At 42.3% G+C, this 21,095-nt stretch overlaps 2 protein-coding genes across 2 annotated transcripts in view; one reads left to right on the top strand and one right to left on the bottom strand.

The window, feature by feature from the left end:
• Window positions 1-15,320, top strand: part of LOC308080224 (uncharacterized protein) — a 38,080-nt gene extending 22,760 nt beyond the window's left edge. The window contains exons 11-16 of the mRNA XM_080421999.1: window positions 5,916-6,232; window positions 6,946-7,148; window positions 10,162-10,344; window positions 10,904-11,044; window positions 12,037-12,168; window positions 13,357-15,320. Coding sequence (XP_080278125.1) covers window positions 5,916-6,232; window positions 6,946-7,148; window positions 10,162-10,344; window positions 10,904-11,044; window positions 12,037-12,168; window positions 13,357-13,529 — 1,149 coding nt within the window. The 3' untranslated portion in view covers window positions 13,530-15,320. The remainder of the gene's footprint in view (window positions 1-5,915; window positions 6,233-6,945; window positions 7,149-10,161; window positions 10,345-10,903; window positions 11,045-12,036; window positions 12,169-13,356) is intronic.
• A 2,370-nt stretch (window positions 15,321-17,690) lies between these two features.
• f2 (coagulation factor II (thrombin)) overlaps window positions 17,691-21,095 on the bottom strand; it is a gene marked incomplete at its 5' end in the record, with an annotated part of 21,922 nt that continues 18,517 nt past the window's right edge. Inside the window, 3 exons of the mRNA XM_080423089.1 lie at window positions 17,691-17,887; window positions 19,128-19,198; window positions 19,604-19,782. Of these exons, the coding sequence (XP_080279215.1) occupies window positions 17,732-17,887; window positions 19,128-19,198; window positions 19,604-19,782 (406 nt within the window). The 3' untranslated portion in view covers window positions 17,691-17,731. The remainder of the gene's footprint in view (window positions 17,888-19,127; window positions 19,199-19,603; window positions 19,783-21,095) is intronic.

The following is a 21,095-nucleotide window of genomic DNA, read 5'->3' as shown; positions in this document are numbered from 1 at the left end:
GAGACCATAGTGTGTCCTCAAGAAGCACCCTGAATGTCTCTATAGAGACCATAGTGTGTCCTCAATAAGCACCCTGAATGTCTCTATAGAGACCATAGTGTGTCCTCAAGAAGCACCCTGAATGTCTCTATAGAGACCATAGTGTGTCCTCAATAAGCACCCTGAATGTCTCTATAGAGACCATAGTGTGTCCTCAAGAAGCACCCTGAATGTCTCTATAGAGACCATAGTGTGTCCTCAAGAAGCACCCTGAATGTCTCTATAGAGACCATAGTGTGTCCTCAAGAAGCACCCTGAATGTCTCTATAGAGACCATAGTGTGTCCTCAAGAAGCACCCTGAATGTCTCTATAGAGACCATAGTGTGTCCTCAAGAAGCACCCTGAATGTCTCTATAGAGACCATAGTGTGTCCTCAAGAAGCACCCTGAATGTCTCTATAGAGACCATAGTGTGTCCTCAAGAAGCACCCTGAATGTCTCTATAGAGACCATAGTGTGTCCTCAAGAAGCACCCTGAATGTCTCTATAGAGACCATAGTGTGTCCTCAAGAAGCACCCTGAATGTCTCTATTGAGACCAATCGCTCCAGTTTCAGAGAGTCCTGAAGTTTGTTCCATTTGTGTGGAACATAATACATGAATGCAGTTTTTCCTTGTTCACTGCTCTTACGAGGACTGTTATATCTAATGTGTGTTTGTGAACGTGTTGATGGACTGGTATATCTAATGTGTGTCTGTGAACGTGTTGATGGACTGGTATATCTAATGTGTGTTTGTGAACGTGTTGAATGTCCAGAAACCTTTGGTTTCAGAAGCGAGGTTAGGTATAAAGGAAGTTTACCACACAAGGCCTTATACATAAATAAAATACAATGTTGCTCTCTACGCACTGCGAGAGATGGCCAACCCACTTTATCATATAAAACACAGTGATGGGTGAGATAATCATCACTTTATCATATCAAATACCAGTAATAAAAGGCAGGGCACTGTGCACTGCTTCATGAAGTGTTTCATCTACAGGTCCCAGATATGTTTGTTTATTATAATTAATTGTTATTTTTTATAATTTTTCCACATACTTTGTTTAGATATTTGCTGTCAAATAGTTCACCACAACAACAACGCAAGACCCAAAATGACAGAAACAGATCATATCTACAGCACACATACATCTGTCCTGTAATGGACTGATATTTCTCTTGATCCATTAAGACCAGGAACACATCTGTGTCATTTTTTAGAGTTCATTTGGCTGTTCAAAAATGTAGAAAATGTGTGCGAACTTTATACGTATATATTTTTTAAGCAAACATTTGTAACGCAAATCTTTGCTTGTCGGGGGGTCCCTGGAACAACATATTTTGAGATGGGGGTCCGCGGCCAAATACATATAACTTTGGGGGTCCTTGACATGAAAACGTTTGAGAACCACTGATATTATAGCAATATACAATGTTTTTTTTAAACTGTTAGAATTTAGAAGATTTGAGTTACAAATGTTTGCTTTAAAAATATATATATTCAAATTTTGCACACATTTTCAAGAATTTTCAAAAATAGCAGATCTATAAGCTCATAGCACGGCACATGAGCTTGTAGATCTGCTATTTCTGAATAGCCAAAGTATAAAATAATGGTAATAGCTCAAATCTAAAAATGACACAGATGTGGTCCTGGTCTTAAGGGGTTAAGTTCCCCTTGTCACATACTGTATCCTAGCGGGAAAGATTTACATATCGACCGTAAAAAGAGCCGTATAAATGTAAAAATGAAAACAACTAACTAATCAACTCACTCACTGTCACTGTCTTCGAGTGTGAGTTCAACTCGTGAACATTTTTTGGGGTCCCCAGTGCAGAGACAGGCAATGACACACTTGACACCGGCTCTTGCACAGGAGCATCCTCTGGCACACTTGCTTTTCTTGCAGTGGCAATATTTGGTGCGCTTGTATTGTGCAGGTTTTGCATCCTTCAGCATCATTGTTGCCACCAGCTTACCATTGACAAGCTCTCTGCCAAAGTTGGTTGCCACAGGGTAGGTTGGCTGAGACATGTGTGCCCTCTTACATACAACCAACTGATCCAAACTTTCCCCAGAGTCACCGTATTGGCACAGAGGCAGAAGGTCTTTCAGGTGATCAACGGCAGCTTTGTAGGCACGTCTTTTTCCTCTTCTGTAAACATAGCTCACTGTGTCACATCCAGTCAGTATGTAGGTGCTGAGGAGTATGGATGAAAGATAGGAAGCTTCAACATCATACTTCACTGCCAGGGCATCCACAATTGCATGAGCAGGTATGTAGATATCCATCTTCTTTACCCATAGCTCCTGTAGGCCATCCATGTGTGTGATGTAATATATGCACATCATGATCACATCTGTGTCAGTAGCCACAACTACAGCCCGTTCGTGGTGCAGATGTTCTACTGAGTATGCAATGTGGGCAAACATCCTGGTATCTGCCTCCTCATGCTTCTCACAGGACAGTTCTGGAAGCTCAACCTGACAATCTGCTGATAACAGAACAGTGCGACTAGGATCACAGAAAAGTCCACCCAGAATAAGTGTGCATCCAGCAGGAAGTGATTTGTGCTGAGCAGCCCATGCTTCTCCTATATAGTTCAACAGGTTTGCTTTATTCAGTGGATTTTGAACAAAGCCTTTCCATTCAGGTAAGGCAAGAGTATCATGTGGCTTGTACTCCTTCATTTTGCTGGGGCAAGTCTTCATTCTCTTCTCTCGTTCCTCGCCTTTCAGACTTTCAGCTGGAGAGACATCATATCGATCACCAACAAAGTGGATGCACAGTAGTCTGGGATACCACTAAGGAGCTGCTTCAGGTATTTTACTTGCAGTTCATGGAAGGTGCAACCAAGATGTTGGTGACGCTGGATGAATGCCATGGCATCAACCACCATTACAACAGGCTTGTCGAATGGTGGCAATCTGTCCACTTCACACCATGAACTGCCAAGGGATGTCTTGATTGCAGCCAAGTAGTCAGCCTTATTCCCTTTTCGCATGGCATAACCTTGGTCAAGGGATGGATCTGGCTCAAACAGGGAGGCTGGGCAACTTGTCCACTCATGACCGAAGACTTCTACCTTCTTGTCTTCATCCAAGTCCTGCACAAAGTACAGGTTTCGGACAACAGCACTCTCTTCCTCGTAGACCTTCTTGGCTTTGAGCGCCATGGACATTGGCTTTTTTGTCTTTGCTGCAAATGTGGCAAGTTTCATTGGGGCTATTTTCTCACTGTCTGTTCTTCTTGCTGCAGCCAGTGCCTCCAATCCTTTTTCACGTCGTACACCAAGTCTGTAGATGCAGATTTGTGGCCAGTTGAAATGTTAAGCAGCTCCTGTTCTTCACATATGAAGGGATTGATCATCTGGTTTTTGACTACATCTGTTATTTTCAGAACAGTTTCTGTGTCCTTTTGTCCTTGGCTTTTGGAGTCTTCATGGTGTTTGGTGTCCAGATGTACCATAGCCTTTGTCTGCTCTGAAACCGCTGTCAGACACGGAAGAGCGCGCAAGTATTTCTCCATGGCTGCTGGCTGCTGACTGATGCCAGTGAAGAGTTTTGTTTTGGCATCACGGTTGTATGTTTTCTCAAGTGCCATGTCTGTCCAGACACCATTGAAACGACCTTCAGTTTGATGCACAGTAAACTTCCCATCCTTGATTCTCTATGGATGTCCGTAGCCAGTGTAGGTAGGCTTCTCATGGCTTCCAAGTAGTGGGGCAGGCAGGATACATACTTGTAGTGGCCAGCAGCTACAAGGTATGGTAACATCCTCTCTACTTCAGCCAGGTGTTCCTCCCACAGGCCTGCACGCTCAGCATGGATGAACCGCTTCAGAATCATCACCATGTCCATGTACTGTAGCCAGAGCTTTGAGGTAGGTGAAGTACATGTGTCATCAAACTCAGTCATCAAACATGATAGCTCCTTCAGCTGGTCAGTTGCATCAGCACATGCAGAAGATGCCTTCTCCTCATCCTTTTCTGAAAGGGCATCTAGGAGTAGCTGGACATTGATGGTAAGTGCAGATATCCACTCCAGGTCCTTCTCTTCAATGATTAGCCATTTGGAAAATGCTTCCCAGTGTAGGGCAAACATGGCTGCATGTACCATACTGTGGGCACGCATCATTGTCAGTAGTCTTTCCCACTGATGATTTTGTTTGCTGTTCCACGGAGAGAAACATCAGCTTCTACCATGATGTCTTCGATTCCAGTTGCCTGCATGAAATACCCAATTGCTTTTAGGACATTTTGAGCAATGTGAAATCCACCCATGCGCAAGATAAGTTTCCCATACATATGAGGGTTCTTCTTTTGCAAACCCAGAACCACTTCATAAATTGCTTGGTCACATGTAATGATGGTGAACTCTTGGCCTTGTTCTCTGGACACATCCATGCAGTATTGAACTGACTTTTCAACCACATCTGGGTCTGTTGGTGACTTGGGAAAGAAAGGCCCATAGCCAATCACAGTTGCAGGGGTAGCATCTGGGATGAGAAATGCATGGAATGAACTCCATGTTGGAGCAGTGCAGCTTGGTTTCAGGTCCTCCAAGAGCACAGTAGGGCAGATATGAACCAAATGCCACAACATGCTCAGGTGGTCAAGAGGTTCAGCTAGACACATGGGCTTAGGCTCTGTATCGACTCCAACCAGGGAACGACTCCTCTGACGATCTTTGAGAGTCAGGTGGCTATCCTTGGTCTGAAATGGCTGAGAAGGCCCCAGGGATGCTTTGCGGGTTTTCAGCAGAGGTAAACTAGCCTTTGGCGTGGGGTCTTCATTAGGATCCTTGTATTGGAATATGACGTGTGTTGTGCCATGTAATGTTCGTCCATCCTTTGTGTACTCTTGGAAGTCAAGGTTATCAAATGCAAATTGTGTGAATCATCCAACCTTGAGGTTTGTTGGTATGAAGGCACCCTCCTGACCTGTCTGCTCATCAACTGACTTTGCCATTGTTGTAATATATCTCTGGGCATCCTGGTAGCTGATGCAGTTCCCAAATCTGTTTAGAAGTGTGACAGTTGCCTTGCTTCTGGTTTGCAGAACAAGGAGAGAAGAGGAGACAGCTAGAGGCTAGAAACAGCTTAAAATGTGCATTGCCTTTAGTTTTTTTTAAACTAAAGTTATGAAAATATTTGCTGATATATATTTGAATAGAATAAGTCATTGACTGATGTCATGACCCATGGCACACGTTTCTTTTGTGGGGGTACAGGTGTTTTCAAGAAGAAAAAAAGGCTCTGGGAATTTTGAGCATAAGGGTAATAAAGTCACCACAGTTCCTTTAATTTAGGGTTGATTTTAATTTTTTTTTTTGTGGAATGACTATAAAGATTGATGAAAAGAATGAGACATTGGCTGATGTCATAACCCATGGCAAAGTTGATTACTATTGAAGTAAAGATGAAAGTATTGGGGAAAATGCAAAAAAACTGGTGCACTTTTGGTACCAAAAATGTCTATAAATCATTTGGAAAGGCTTTGTGAGTGTATTTTTGGACTTGGTGTTGTTCACATATGTGTTCTGTGTATCTGGGAATCATTTATTGACAGCCTACACAACCTACTGAGCACTTTAAGAAAAGAAACCTAGTTTTTTACAATAGGCGAAAATGGGCAAAAAAATAAAGGCTTCATTATACAAAAATGGCAATAACTTCTTTTTCGCGATGTTTCCGGCAGAGCAGGCCTCTCATTCTGTGGACCTTAATGACCAAATTAATAGAAAAAACACAAAAAAAAAGTATAGCATGACATCACAGGTTCAACCCATTTTCAAGAGCTTTTGGGCCTGTGGATCCCCGACTATGAGTGACATTTAATCGTCAACTTAAATTAGCAATCGTGACAGCCATAACTGTGTTGTTGTTTTCAGGTTGTGCGTCACATGAGAACCCATAAGTCTGGAGGGGGGGGCGGGGGGGCCGTTACCCACAAGCCCCTGGGAGGCTCCTCCTCTGCGCGCGGCGTGGGGGGCGGAGTCAGAGGGGCGTCGTCCACCAGACACGCCTGCTTCCAGTGCGGCGCCGCCTTCCGCAGCAAGGCGGAGCTGGCGGCGCACGTGGCCGTGCACAGGCCACGCCCTCCCACGCACCAGTGCTCGCAGTGCGGCCGGCGCTTCAGACACCTCTCCTCGCTGACCAATCACAAGCAGACGCACGGCGCCTCCGGAGAGGCCGGCTTCGCCTGCAAGTAAGTTATGAAACTTACACACACTTATAACACAGGGGTCTTCAACAGGGGGTCCGGGACCCCTAGACGGGGTCCTCAGAGTTACTATAGTGGCGCGGCCGCCAAATCTTTGCGTTCCCGGTCTTTACGTTCACTCTTGCTTTTAGTTGATTTTTTAATCTCTGTGTTATTCATGTCCTCACTGTTTTGCCTGATTCACTGCCTTTTTTGCCTTTATTTTAATGTTTATGCTTTTGCTTTTTGTTGCCAAGTTACGATGATGCAGGCACTACGTCTGATTATGGGCATAATGCCAGCGTGACGTCGTCTTACGATCGTACGACGTCACGCATCCTACGCATACATGGCAGACGCAGAGCGTGGGGCGGCACGCTCCACAATAGTCAGTAAAAGAAGAAGGTAAAATCTAACACGAGAACTTGCTACCAGGCCAGCCTTACCTCTCAGACTGTATCGTCCTTATACGAGATCTGATTGATAGACGCCTGTAGCCGACAGCTCTCTCAGGACGTGCATGTTTCGCTTTGTGGAAGGCCAACATAAATACGCGACGAATGCGCACCTGCGCACCAGTTATGTGCACCCCTGTGTATTATCTTGTGTCCTTGCTTACTGTAAATCGCTCTGGATTAAGAGCGTCTGCTAAATGCCTAAACTGTAAACTGTATTAGTATTATTATTATGTATTAACCGTCAACCCCCCCCCCTTGCAGAAGGTGTGAGCGGGTGTTCGTGTCGGCCCGTGAGCGCGCGGCTCACAGACAGACGCACCGCCTGGCCACCATGCCCTGTCCCGTGTGCCAGCAGCCCTTCACCTCACAGAGCCGTCTGCTGCAGCACCAGCTGCAGGCGCACCCTGCTGGAGACGGAGAGGAACTGCGCTTCGACTGTCGCTACTGCCAGCAGAGCTTCAACGGTAAGGTCTCCTACATCAGATCTGATAAACCGTACGGTACGACACATCAGATCTGATATACCGTACAGTACGACACATCAGATCTGATATACCATACGGTAAGGTCTACTACATCAGATCTGATATACCGTACGATAAGGTCTCCTACCTCAGATCTGATATACCGTACGGTACGACACATCAGATCTGATATACCGTACGGTACGACACATCAGATCTGATATACCTTACGGTAAGGTCTCCTACATCAGATCTGATATACCGTACGATAAGGTCTCCTACATCAGATCTGATATACCGTACGGTACGACACATCAGATCTGATATACCGTACGGTACGACACATCAGATCTGATATACCGTACGATAAGGTCTCCTACGTCAGATCTGATATACCGTACGGTACGACACATCAGATCTGATATACTGTACGGTACGACACATCAGATCTGATATACCGTACGATACGACACATCAGATCTGATATACTGTACGGTACGACACATCAGATCTGATATACCGTACGGTACGACACATCAGATCTGATATACTGTACGGTACGACACATCAGATCTGATATACTGTACGGTACGACACATCAGATCTGATATACTGTACGGTACGACACATCAGATCTGATATACCGTACGATACGACACATCAGATCTGATATACCGTACGATACGACACATCAGATCTGATATACCGTACGGTACGACACATCAGATCTGATATACTGTACGGTACGACACATCAGATCTGATATACCGTACGATACGACACATCAGATCTGATATACCGTACGGTACGACACATCAGATCTGATATACCGTACGATACGACACATCAGATCTGATATACCGTACGATACGACACATCAGATCTGATATACCGTACGATACGACACATCGCATGGAGTCACGTCGTCACGGACGATTTAAGTCCTTTGGAAGCCAGCATGGCTTCTATGGAAGCATGTTGCGCAGCGGAAATAGCAGATCTACAAGCTCTCAATGCGTCTGCGACGCATTGAGAGCTTGTAGATCTGCTATTTTCGGTTATTATGTATTTGAAGTGGTCAAACTAGCACTATCATTCAGAAGCATCTTCCATAAAATCCTAAATGGTCTGGGATAATTATGTTTGTTTATTAAAGGGATAGTGTTTATTTTTTTCCTATGTATTAGTCACCCCGTGGAGACTTATTGAATTCATGGATATGTTTTAGTTTTTGTCTCATTCCTAAGACAATAATGTGATGACCAGCGGACCGGTAGGCAGCGGTTCCGGTAGGAGACACAAAGGAGACGCTTTGTGTCTCCTACCGGAACCGCTGCCGGTCATCAAATTATGAGGAATGAGACAAAAACGAAACAATATCCATGAATTCTGAATGAGTCTCCGTCGGGTGACTAATAGGAAAAAAGGCATTTTGGGTGAACTATCCCTTTAAACTTTAAAGGGATAGTTCACCCAAAATGCCTTTAAAGTTTAAAGGATCCCCGTTGGAGACACATGAACGAGCCTCTAGTCTTCGTGGGGTCCTGATCCTGAACAAAGCAAATACAATACCAATGTACAACTAAAAATACTAATTAAAGCAGTAGAATGAGAACTTTCCCATGTTTGTGCTAAATGTGTGTGTGTGTGCTCTTACCAGATGGTGGTGGCTCCCTCTGGTGGTGTGGCTGTTGTGTGCTGTGTCCTATCTTAGAGTTAATAATAATAATAATAATAATAATAATAATAATGATCGTTATTGTCATGGTTCCAGGTGTGACCCAGTTTATGGGTCAGTAATAATAGTTATTGTTGTTATCATGGTTCTAGGTGTGACTCAGCTGCGTATCCACCAGAGGAGCCACACCCTGAGGTTGTTAGTTAATAATGATAATAATAATAATAATAATAATAATAGTAGGGGAGAGCCTCTAAGATTGTAACATTTTTCACTTTTCAGTCTTTTGCTCAGCGATCGTTTTACCTACATATGTAATATTTTCAAGCAAAGGACCTACACATGTCTGCTATCATAAACCACTTAAAGTTTTTCAATTGATAAAACAGGTCGTGAGTTATTAAACCGAAAGTGGACGCTGTTCCGACGTTACATTTTAAGCGCTTATCAGACTAATTGTAACAGCCATTAGCCATAGATTACTAATCCATTGATTACACCTAAACAGATGGGTGTTACAATCGGGTCGCTCTGTGCTCCACTGCTTTGGCTTTGTTTACAGAACAGAACTAACGTGCATAGAGTAATAAAACGACGTAAACTGATGAAGAACAGATACATGCAACCATGTGGATTTTAGCTCAGCAACATTAAAGGAACGATTTGTAGACCAAAGATACTCAAGGTGAATTTTTTTACTAACTTTAAGATAAATCAGTTTTTCTGCGATAACCTTCTCTAGTCTGGATGAAAATACTTCCTACTTCCTGGGCACGTTCATTACAGCACTGGTCACATACTGATGTGATGACGTTATGAGAAAATTGACCAATCAAGAGAAAACATGCTTGTTGCAACCATGACGCGTTACAATCTTGGCGGCTCTCCCCTAGTTATTATCATGGTTCTCTAGGTGTGACTCAGCTGCGTATCCACCAGAGGAGCCACACCCAGGGTTGCCAGATCTGCTTATTATAATTTCCCTGCAAGAATTTATTTGAAAATAGCAGATCTACAAGCTCACAACGCGTCGCATCGCGACGCGTTGTGAGCTTGTAGATCTGCTATTTTCAAATAGCTGATGTATATGTTAAAGTACTCATGTGGCCCATAGTCGCTGCTTTTGGGCTGGTTTTCCTAGACCTGGTTGCTTGTTTCTCTCACAGAATCTGGCAACACTGTCCACACCCTGAGGTCCTTAGAGTTAATATAATAATAGTTATAGTTATTATCATGGTTCCAGGTGTAACACAGCTGTGTATCCACCAGAGGAGCCATACCCTGAGGTCCTTAGAGTTAATATAATAATAGTTATTGTTATTATCATGGTTCCAGGTGTAACACAGCTGCGTATCCACCAGAGGAGCCACACCCTGCGGTCGTTCCAGTGTGAACAGTGTTCTAAGGCCTTCAGCACCGTGGGGGGTCTGAGCGCTCACAGAGGGTCTCACTCTGGAGACAAACCCTACCTCTGTCCTCAGTGTGGGAAGAGGTTCAGGACCAAGGACGGACTGGAAGGTACGGAGCATAGGTTCACCTATACACCAGGGGGTCCGGGACCCCTAGGGGGTCCTCAGAGATACTGCAAAGGGGGGGGGGGGGAATCTTTGTGTGATAGGAACTTCATTTTGTTTTGTTTTACATTAACACTTCTATGACTGGGGTTTCAACTTTGGACAACTTTGTTTTTTTTTACGTGAATCTGCCTGTTAACGGTTTACTGAAAAACGTATGTTTCTATATCAGTGGTTTTCAAACCTGTTCATGTCAAGGACCCCCAAAATGATACGAATTTGGCCGCGGACCCCCATCTCAAAATGTTTTGTTCCAGGGACCCCCCAGAAGCAAAGAATAGAGTAGAAAATGTTCGCTTTAAACAATACATATTCAAAGATTTGCACACATTTTCTCGATTTCTCAAAAATAGCTGATCTACAAGCTCGTAGCGCGGCATGAGCTTGTAGATCTGCTATTTTTGAATAGCCAAAGTGTAAAATAATGTTTTAGCTCAAATCGAAAAGTGACACCGATGCGTTCCAGGTCTCAATGGGTTAACTGTGGTCTACCTGTTGTAAAGGTCACCTGAGGACCCACACAGGAGAGAAGCCCTACCGTTGTGCCTACTGCTCCAAGGCCTTCACCGCGCTGGCCGGCCTCAACGTGCACGTGCGCCGGCACACCGGGGAGCGCCCGTACGTGTGCACGGTGTGCGGCAAAGGTACGTGTTCTCATTGTCCATTTCAGTTATTTATTTTAAAATAATAACCGCTCACCACCACTAGGGTTCGGGATCCTTGAGGACTTTAGCGATTCCTTTACCGATCCCCTCTGAACGGCCCCATTACGGGTCCATTTGGTTCCATTTAGTACAATCTCAGAGTTATGGAGGTCCAATTAAAACGTTTGACGTCATTTATAGCAATGATTACTATCACCATATAGAGCTATTTAAAGGGTAAGACCACTTTGGTAGAGGTTTGGGTTGTGTTGTTACCTTGCCATGGTGTAACTCCAAAGGTGGGCAAGAAATCTAAAATAATTGCTCCATTGATTAGAAATTGATAGTTCAAAATATGCTCCTCATTGACATTGTACGGGACATTGTACGGTAAAACAGCTCTCAAAGTCACTCTTTTAGCACATAAATGAACCCAAACATAGCTGTTTCAGACAATATAGAGCATCACCAAACCCAGTACTGTTTGTTTTTTTTATAAAAATGTCAACTTCCTATTGATTTTACTATTTGAAGATCTGGATCCGGATCCGCGGATCCAGTTCGGGTTTTCTACTTATTAAAAATGGCAAAATCAACAGGAAGTTGACATTTTTATAAAAAAAAAAAACAGTACTGGGTTTGGTGATGTTCTATATTGTCTGAATCAACTTTGTTTGCGTTCGTTTAAGTGCTAAAAGAGTGACTTTGAGAGCTGTTTTACCCTACAATGTAAGTCAATGAGGAGCATATTTAAAATTATCAATTTCTAATCAATGGAGCAATTATTTTTTATTTCTTGCCCACCTTTGGAGTTACATCATGGCAAGGTAACTACACAACCCAAACCTCTACCACAGTGGTCTTGCCCTTTAAGTCTGATTCTAACAAAACAACATCTATAAATCACGTACTGCACCTTTAAAGTTGTTGTTGTGGTTTGTCACTCTGTGTTCCACAGTGCTGCACAGTTTATTATTCTTGTTGTTCCAAAGGTTGGCCATCGGGGGGCGATCTACAGAAACACATGAGGAGCCACACAGGAGAGAAGCCCTACGTTTGTCAGGAGTGCGGCAAAGCCTTCTCCATTTCCTGTCACCTGACCGAGCACATGAGGTCACACACAGGTCAGGACCAGGACCATTGGGACGTTTAGAACTGGGGTTGCTCAGGAAGCTCTCAGAAGGCTCCTCCTCCCTGACTGTTCCCAAATATTCCATTGAAATGATCTGGTTGTTTATGTTTAATCTGAAAGGTTTTCTACAAACTAAATGTGTCTCCTTGACACCATCCTGGGGTTAGATTGTTTCAGCCACTCTCCCCCATGGAGCACCTCAGACCGTGTGTGTGTGTGTGTGTGTGTGTGTGTGTGTGTGTGTGTGTGTGTGTGTGTGTGTGTGTGTGTGTGTGTGTGTGTGTGTGTGTGTGTGTGTGTGTGTGTGTGTGTGTGTGTGTGTGTGTGTGTGTGTGTAGATTGATTGATTGATTGATTGCATCTATTGTTAGGTATGTCCATATTATGGCCACAGATTAGCTTCAAAAGTGTGAAAAACATTTTTAAAGGGGTAGTTTACCCCAAAAAACAACCTATTATCTATAAATGAACTCTTGAACTGTCAGAGTAATAGTGTAATAGTGTAATAGTATAATAGTGTAATAGTGTAATAGTGTAATAGTATAATAGTGTAATAGTATAATAGTGTAATAGTGTGCCACTGCTGCCAGCAAAAACGAGCCATTTTACTGTACCTTTGAAAAGTCATGGAATATTCTCCGTGACCTCTGTCCTCACGGAGATCGCCTTATTACACACACGGGGGTGTCATAGTATAGGGGGGGGAAATGTTATCCGCTCGCGGTAATCCATTGCAGAGCTGTGGCCGTTTGAATCCAGCTTGTTTTGCCGTGAAGCAAGAGGAAACAAAATTTAATTTTTTTTAAATGATCATCAGGCAGTGAAAGCGTCATTCATAGGGTAGATAACAGCGCCATCTGGTGGATAACCACTAAAAACTCAAACCTTGTCTTTCTCGTTGGTGGCGGGCTGCGCCTTGGCAGAATTTGAGCCTTGAATTCTTGGAGATTATAATTCTTTCTTTTGCATCTTTTGCAGTCAATAATTTGATGACCGACTTTGAGTCTCCTATGGACCAATGACCCGCTCATCAAATTATTGTCTCAGGAATGCGAGAAAAACTAAATAAATCTCCTTGAATTCAAGGCCTCATCGGGTTTGTAATTGATAGGAAATAAGTATTTTTTTTGGGGGGTGAACTACTCCTTTAACGTGTGTCTGGTGCCTGTGTCTCCCCCAGGAGAGAAACCCTTCAGTTGTCCCCAGTGTGGGAAGAGCGTGAAGAGGAAGTTTGACCTGAAGAAACACATGCTGTCCCACTCTGACGTGCGTCCGTACCCGTGTCAGTACTGCAGCAAGAGTTACACACGCAAGACACACCTCAACAGACACCTGCTCACACACACCGCCTGAGCACACACACACACACACACACACGCAGACACACACACACACACGCAGACGCACACACACACACACACACACACACACACACACACACACACACACACACAGCTACTAACAACACCTATAGGGCATATCAGTGGTTCTCAAACGTTTTCATGTCAAGGACCCCCAAGATGATATGTATTTGGCTGCGGACCCCCATCTCAATATATTTAGTTCCAGGGACCCTCAGAAGCAAAGATTTGAGTGATGAATGTTTGTTTGTTTAAAAAATATATATTCAAAGATTTGCACAAATATTCATGATTTTTCAAAAATAGCAGATCTACAAGCTTGTAGCTTGAGATCTGCTATCTTTGAATAACAGTATAAGTAAGTATAACATATGGTTAAAGTGGTTAAAATGATTGTGACGCTATGTTAGCTAATTTTGCTGGGGACCCCCTTGTAGCCCCCCAAGGGACCCCTGGGGGTCCCCGGACCCCACTTTGAGAACCAATGACCCATAGGGCACAGCAGTGGTGGCCATTTTGTCGTGCCACAGATAGAAAAGCCCATCAATGTTTTTCCCCATTTTATTATATTATTATGTTTTAAGCCTGGAACCTGTTTTTTAAAACTGCAAAAAAAGGGTATTTATTAAATATAGTAATTCATATAGTGACATTTATGTTTTACACAGAATCAAATGTTTTATGGTCATGGTTCACCAGGATCCTGGATGGCTTTGGTTCCAGGCAAATCATTAAGATAAATATTTTCGGAAATCGCTATGGGCGAAATGAATGGGCTTTCTATCTGTGGAACCACACAAATGGCCGCCACTGCTATGCCCTCCCTATGTGCGCAACACTTTTATTTCAAGGACCACTGTAACTCTGAGAGTACAAATGGAACCAAATGGACCCTTACAGGTCTGTAACTCTGAGAGTACAAATGGAACCAAATGGACCCTTACAGGTCTGTAACTCTGAGAGTACAAATGGAACCAAATGGACCCTTACAGGTCTGTAACTCTGAGTGTACACATGGAACCAAATGGACCCTTACAGGTCTGTAACTCTGGGAGTACAAATGGAACCACATGGACCCTTACAGGTCTGTAACTCTGAGAGTACAAATGGAACCACATGGACCCTTACAGGTCTGTAACTCTGAGAGTGTACACATGGAACCACATTTGTATACACTCTCAGAGTTACGGACCATCCCGTAAGGGGTAACATTTTGGACCCTTTACGGGTCCCTGGACCTCACATTGAGTACCGGTGCGTTAAATGTATATTATGTGAACCCTACAGACCATGATCTGGATTAGAGCTGCAACACTTTATACAACTAATCAATTTAATCCATTTATACAAAATGATTTTAGGGGGATTTCTTTTTTCTTTTCTTTTTTTGCTTTTGTTGTTTGTTTCTCTCAAAACTTTAAAAAAGGCAATTTCAATATATAACAGCCCATCTACATTGTGATGCGTTGTAGACAGTAGAGATGCGCGGATCGCGGTTTTAGCCGCGGTTGCCGCAGTTAACCGCAGTTTGGGTGGATTTGGGTCAATCAAATATAATAATGAATTATTATTGGGAAAAAATGTGGGAATTACATTAATGATATCAATCTATAGGCCTATTATAGCTTTTAAAAAGCACGAAATCTCGCCGTGCGTGCGTTTGTTGTATTTTAATATTACGTCATTTTACATCAGGCACAAATTAGCCGCCTACTGCACGTTACCGGCAAGGGGTCTTGAACATGTGTATGCGGATAGATATAGAAACTAGGGATGCCACAATCTGACCTTGAGCCAATTCGAATATTCGACAGCCCTGGCGAATATTATTCGATTATTCGACAGCACCGTAACCCCCCCCCCACAATGATTAAAAAAAAAAAAAAAAAGTTTTTTTTTTTTTTTTTTTTTTAGGATGCAGGCCACCGGGAATAGTCCCGGTCCTTCCGACGGCCAATCCGGCCCTGAGTGTGTGGCTGCAGCAGCACTCTGAGTCTGCACAGACAGCGCAGCTGGCTTCCTCCACTTTACAGTAAAACAAACTGTGGCCATTTACAATTATTAAGACTATAATATTACTATTATTAGTATTAGCATATATTTTGATTGAAACTAAGGCATAAAAAAAAAAAAAAAAAAAAAAAATTTAATTAAAAAAAAAAAAAAAAAAAAATCGAATTTTAAAAATCATATTCGATTATGGAGACTGTAACGAATATTCGAAAATTCGAATAATCGGTGGCATCCCTAATAGAAACCTAGATACCTCATTGGCCTCTGCAGTTCATTGTAACGACTGGTCTCTCAATACAAGGCTCTTCCGGGGGGCAGACCAATCACATCACGTTAACTACTGGCCAATCACAGCGCGTCTAACTGACTAGTTGCTGCGCGGCTGCCTCTTAAGAAAAGACCCACCCCACCTGCCTCTGATTGGCCTACCGAACGCCCCCTTCTGTGACGCACACGGAAGTTTCCAGCTTCCCCCCGGAAGCATAGAGGAAGCGGAAGTGCGTCCGAGATGCCGACGCTTCAGAGCCAGAGGAGGCGTCTACCTTTATATGTCTATGTGTATGCGGATTCGGGTGACGATAAACCCTATCCGCGCATCTCTAGTAGACAGACAATATCTGCAAGTTGTTTTGCGACACTGTTGTACGGTAAAAAAAAAAGTGTTTCCTCCTCGATTCGTTAATTTGTAAAAACATATATATATATATATATATATTTACAGATTCTTACAAAAAATAGTTTTTTGATTATTCAATGAATTGAAAAACAATATGAGTAATTCACGAATAAAATAAAGGATGGTTGCAGTCCTGCTCTGGAGTAAATAATTGAAAGATAAACATAAGTTACAGTACCGTGGCAACATGTTACTGTCATGTGACCGCAGCCACAACTGATTGGCTGGAATTCATCCTCCTCTAAGCCAATAGGATGGCTGCAAATGAATCCTGTTTTTAAATGATATTATTGTTTGTTTGGATTAAAAACAAAAAATGTAACATTTTATGGGTCGTGGTTGGTCTTTTATTCTGAAGAGATTTACAGGAACTTACACATGGATGAAACAAAAAGACGACAAAGTAAGTCTGCATCTGACTAATACTTTATTTCTAGTGTGTGTGTGTGTGTGTGTGTGTGTGTGTGTGTGTGTGTGTGTGTGTGTGGGGGTGGGTGGGTGGGTGGGTGTGGGTGGAAATGGATGTTTTATGGTTTGATTGCTTGAATACTTTATTAGCAGTTTGCAAAGCACAGAAAAGAACAGTTCAATACAAGGTCTGTTACTGTAAGAGCATTTTAAACCCAAGAAAGCACTATGGTTTGTTTCCATTGGGGTCTTTTGTACTCATTTCATCGAAAAAGTTAACCCATTAAGGACCCCTCCATCTGAAAATGTTTTTTTCCCCAGCGGGTGTTCAAACCTTTCAAAAACGTTCAAAAGTTTAGAAGAATGTTCAAAAATAGCTGATGTACAAAGGGTTTTCTGGAAAAACTACAATGAGACACATATGCTTTCTTGGTTTTAATGGTATAAGAAGATGTTTAGAGTTAGATTTACAATTAGGACAGGTTTGTGTTTATGATTATTAGACCTTTAAAGGTTTGGGTTTAAATTAGACCTTTAGAGGTTAGATTTAGGGGTTTGGGTTTAAATTAGACCTTTAGAGGTTAGATTTAGGGGTTGGGGTTTAAATTAGACCTTTAGAGGTTAGATTTAGGGGTTTGGGTTTAAATTAGACCTTTAGAGGTTAGATTTAGGGGTTGGGGTTTAAATTAGACCTTTAGAGGTTAGATTTAGGGGTTTGGGTTTAAATTAGACCTTTAGAGGTTAGATTTAGGGGTTTGGGTTTAAATTAGACCTTTAGAGGTTAGATTTAGGGGTTGGGGTCAGAGTCATGCCTGATTTATACCTATAGTGTAGTTGTGTGCTGGTGTTATGCACCAAGAACAGCTGATCTACAAGCTCACAGCGGGTCGCTATTAATTGGAGATCAGCTGTTTTGAGTATTTTCAGCAAGTTCTGGCTTTAGGATCAGTGAGGAAAAGGGGCAAAATAATAATAGTTAAACACGGCACTCGAAACTTGAAACTGCTCTCTGTGTGTGTGTGTGTGTGTGTGTGTGTGTGTGTGTGTGTGTGTGTGTGTGTGTGTGTGTGTGTGTGTGTGTGTGTGTGTGTGTGTGTCTAATCGTCGTCGTCCGCTCCAGCCTTGTCGATGACCTTCCTCATCCATCGTCTCATACGGAACACATGGGTGTAGAAGCCGTACTTCCCGTCGCGGTCGCAGCCTTCACCCCACGACACAATGCCCACCTGGTACCAGCGCTGGTCGTCTGGGTTCTGCACACACACACACACACACACACACACACACACAACATAAAACATGAGGACAGCAGTTGTTGTTGTTAAAAATATTAAAAAACTAAGCATGCGTATTGATAACATAGGTGTAAGAATGTATTATTAATATCAACTATTTTTTCTGTATGTGTTTTTTTTTGTAAACGTTTTTGCCCTTTAAAGTTGTGTTCAAGATCGTTGTCAACTCCGTCAGATTTCTACTAAAACATAATTTAATCAGGTATAAACAGGTTTTAGCTATATTCTAAGGTCAATGTATAAAACAGGTTTTAGCTATATTCTAAGGTCAATGTATAAAACAGGTTTTAGCTATATTCTAAGGTCCCCTGTATAAAACTAGCCTGGTAAACCCTCCCTCCGGAAATCTCAATTCCATTTCATTTCAGGAGTGAGTCTGGCCTGATCCGCCTGTCTGCAATATTGGCTGTGCTGGAGTTGGGCGGGAGTAATACCGTTGACTGACAACCCCTTCAGCCAATGATAATTTTTCCCCTTCAGCCAACGTAAGCTGTCAATCACAGAACAATGACCGACGACGCTGATAGGCCCGGCCGTTTGGCATACAGAGCCAATATTGCAGAAAGGCGGATCATGCCAGACTCACTCCTGAAATGAAATGGAATTGAGATTTCCGGAGGGAGGGTTTACCAGGCTAGTATAAAACAGGTTTTAGCTATATTCTAAGGTCCCCTGTATAAAACAGGTTTTAGCTATATTCTAAGGTCCCCTGTATAAAACAGGTTTTAGCTATATTCTAAGGTCCCCCGTATAAAACAGGCTTTAGCTATATTCTAAGGTCCCCTGTATAAAACAGGTTTTAGCTATATTCTAAGGTCCCCCGTATAAAACAGGTTTTAGCTGTATTCTAAGGTCCCCTGTATAAAACAGGCTTTAGCTATATTCTAAGGTACCCTGTATAAAACAGGCTTTAGCTATATTCTAAGGTCCCCTGTATAAAACAGGTTTTAGCTATATTCTAAGGTCCCCCGTATAAAACAGGCTTTAGCTATATTCTAAGGTCCCCTGTATAAAACAGGTTTTAGCTATATTCTAAGGTCCCCTGTATAAAACAGGCTTTAGCTATATTCTAAGGTCCCCTGTATAAAACAGGTTTTAGCTATATTCTAAGGTCCCCTGTATAAAAAAAGCTGCGAAAGCTCTTGTAAGCTTTCTATTTTTTGATAAATGCATGTGTGTGTGTGTGTGTCTGTGTCACCTTCATCACAAATGGTCCACCACTGTCTCCCTCACATGCGTCGCCACGCTCAGGGTCTCCTGGCTTGTAGCCTACACACACACACACACACACACACACACACACACACACACACACACACACACACACACTTGTAGATCTGCTTTTTTTTTTTAATAGCCACAGAAATCTTAACATGACAGAGATGCGTTCCCGCCGGATTGAATGGTTAATATAACTATAGTATTACTAGTAGTAGTAATATACATAAGTTAATAGATCTAGTAGTTGTAGTAATAGTAGTAGTAGTAATAGTAAAGTTAATAGATCTTCATGGTTACAGGCACAGAACATGTCTGGTACTGTATATAGTATTTATAGTAGTAGTAATATAATAAGTTAATAGAACTAGTAGTATTATAGTAGTAGTAGTAATATAGATACGTTATTAGATCTAGTAATAGTAGTAGTAATAGTTAATAGATCTTCATGGTTACCGGCACAGAACATGTTGTCTGTGATCTTGACGGCCGTGGAGGCGCGGCATGTGTCCTGCTCTACGATTGGCAGATGGATCTGCTGGAGGACGGTGGGGAGGTTCCTGGCCGACGGGTTCCACGTCTCCTTCAGGTTGCCCCAGCCGGTGACACGCCCCTTATAGCCCTCAAACATCAGCCTATTGGACGAGACGGCTGTCAATCACGTGCCCCGCCTTAAACCTTAAAGGTTCTATGACATTCATTTTCACTTTTTTTATTTTTTATGTTTTTTGGGACCTCAATTACACCCAAAAAATCTGAACTTTGAACATTCAGTGGATTTTCTGTGGTCTAGGGTTTCTGAATAATTAGGCTGAAAAGTAATCTGAGCTTGGCCCTTGGGCAGTGAAGTCACAGCCCATTAATCCCGCCCACTCTCCTCCTCGCCCCTCCCCTCCCCTATCCTTTCCTTTGGGGGGGGGGGGGGGGGGCGGAGCAGAGGCGATGATAGACAGGCAAAATCCCTCAACAGCGACACCCGCAGGCAAAGATTTATTTTTTCATTGCAGTTGAAAAGGATTTAGAAATGTGAGAGAAAAACACCTGCAATGGATCAATGGAGTGGATTTTAATGTGTGATAAAACTGAACGTCATGAAACCTTTAAATCTAGATAACATTCTGTATATGTGAAACTCTATCGGTACATAACTATATGTACATAACTCTATCTGTACATAACTCTATCTGTACATAACTCTATTTGTACATAACTCTATTTGTACATAACTCTATCGGTACATAACTCTATCTGTACATAACTCTATCGGTACATAACTCTATCTGTACATAACTCTATCGGTACATAACTATCTGTACATAACTCTATCGGTACATAACTCTATCGGTACATAACTCTATCTGTACATAACTCTATCTGTACATGACTCTATCTGTACTTAACTCTATCTGTACCTAACTCTATCGGTACATAACTCTATCGGTACATAACTCTATCTGTACATAACTCTATCTGTACATAACTCTATCGTTACATAACTCTATCTGTACATAACTCTATCTGTACCTAACTCTATCGGTACATAACTATATCGGTACATAACTCTATCGGTACATAACTCTATCTGTACATAACTCTATCGGTACATAACTCTATCTGTACATAACTCTATCGGTACATAACTCTATCTGTACATAACTCTATCGGTACATAACTCTATCGGTACATAACTCTATCTGTACATAACTCTATCGGTACATAACTCTATCTGTACATAACTCTATCGGTACATAACTCTATCGGTACATAACTATCTGTACATAACTCTATCTGTACATAACTCTATCGTTACATAACTCTATCTGTACCTAACTCTATCTGTACATAACTCTATCGGTACATAACTCTATCTGTACATAACTCTATCGGTACATAACTCTATCTGTACATAACTCTATCGGTACATAACTCTATCTGTACATAACTCTAT

This window comes from Gymnoscopelus braueri, assembly GCF_963280865.1.
Source record: "Gymnoscopelus braueri genome assembly, chromosome: 24".
NCBI classification, from domain to species: Eukaryota; Metazoa; Chordata; class Actinopteri; order Myctophiformes; family Myctophidae; genus Gymnoscopelus; species Gymnoscopelus braueri.
The sequence above is the reverse complement of the archived record's forward strand: the minus strand, read 5'-3'. Positions and strand labels throughout refer to the sequence as shown.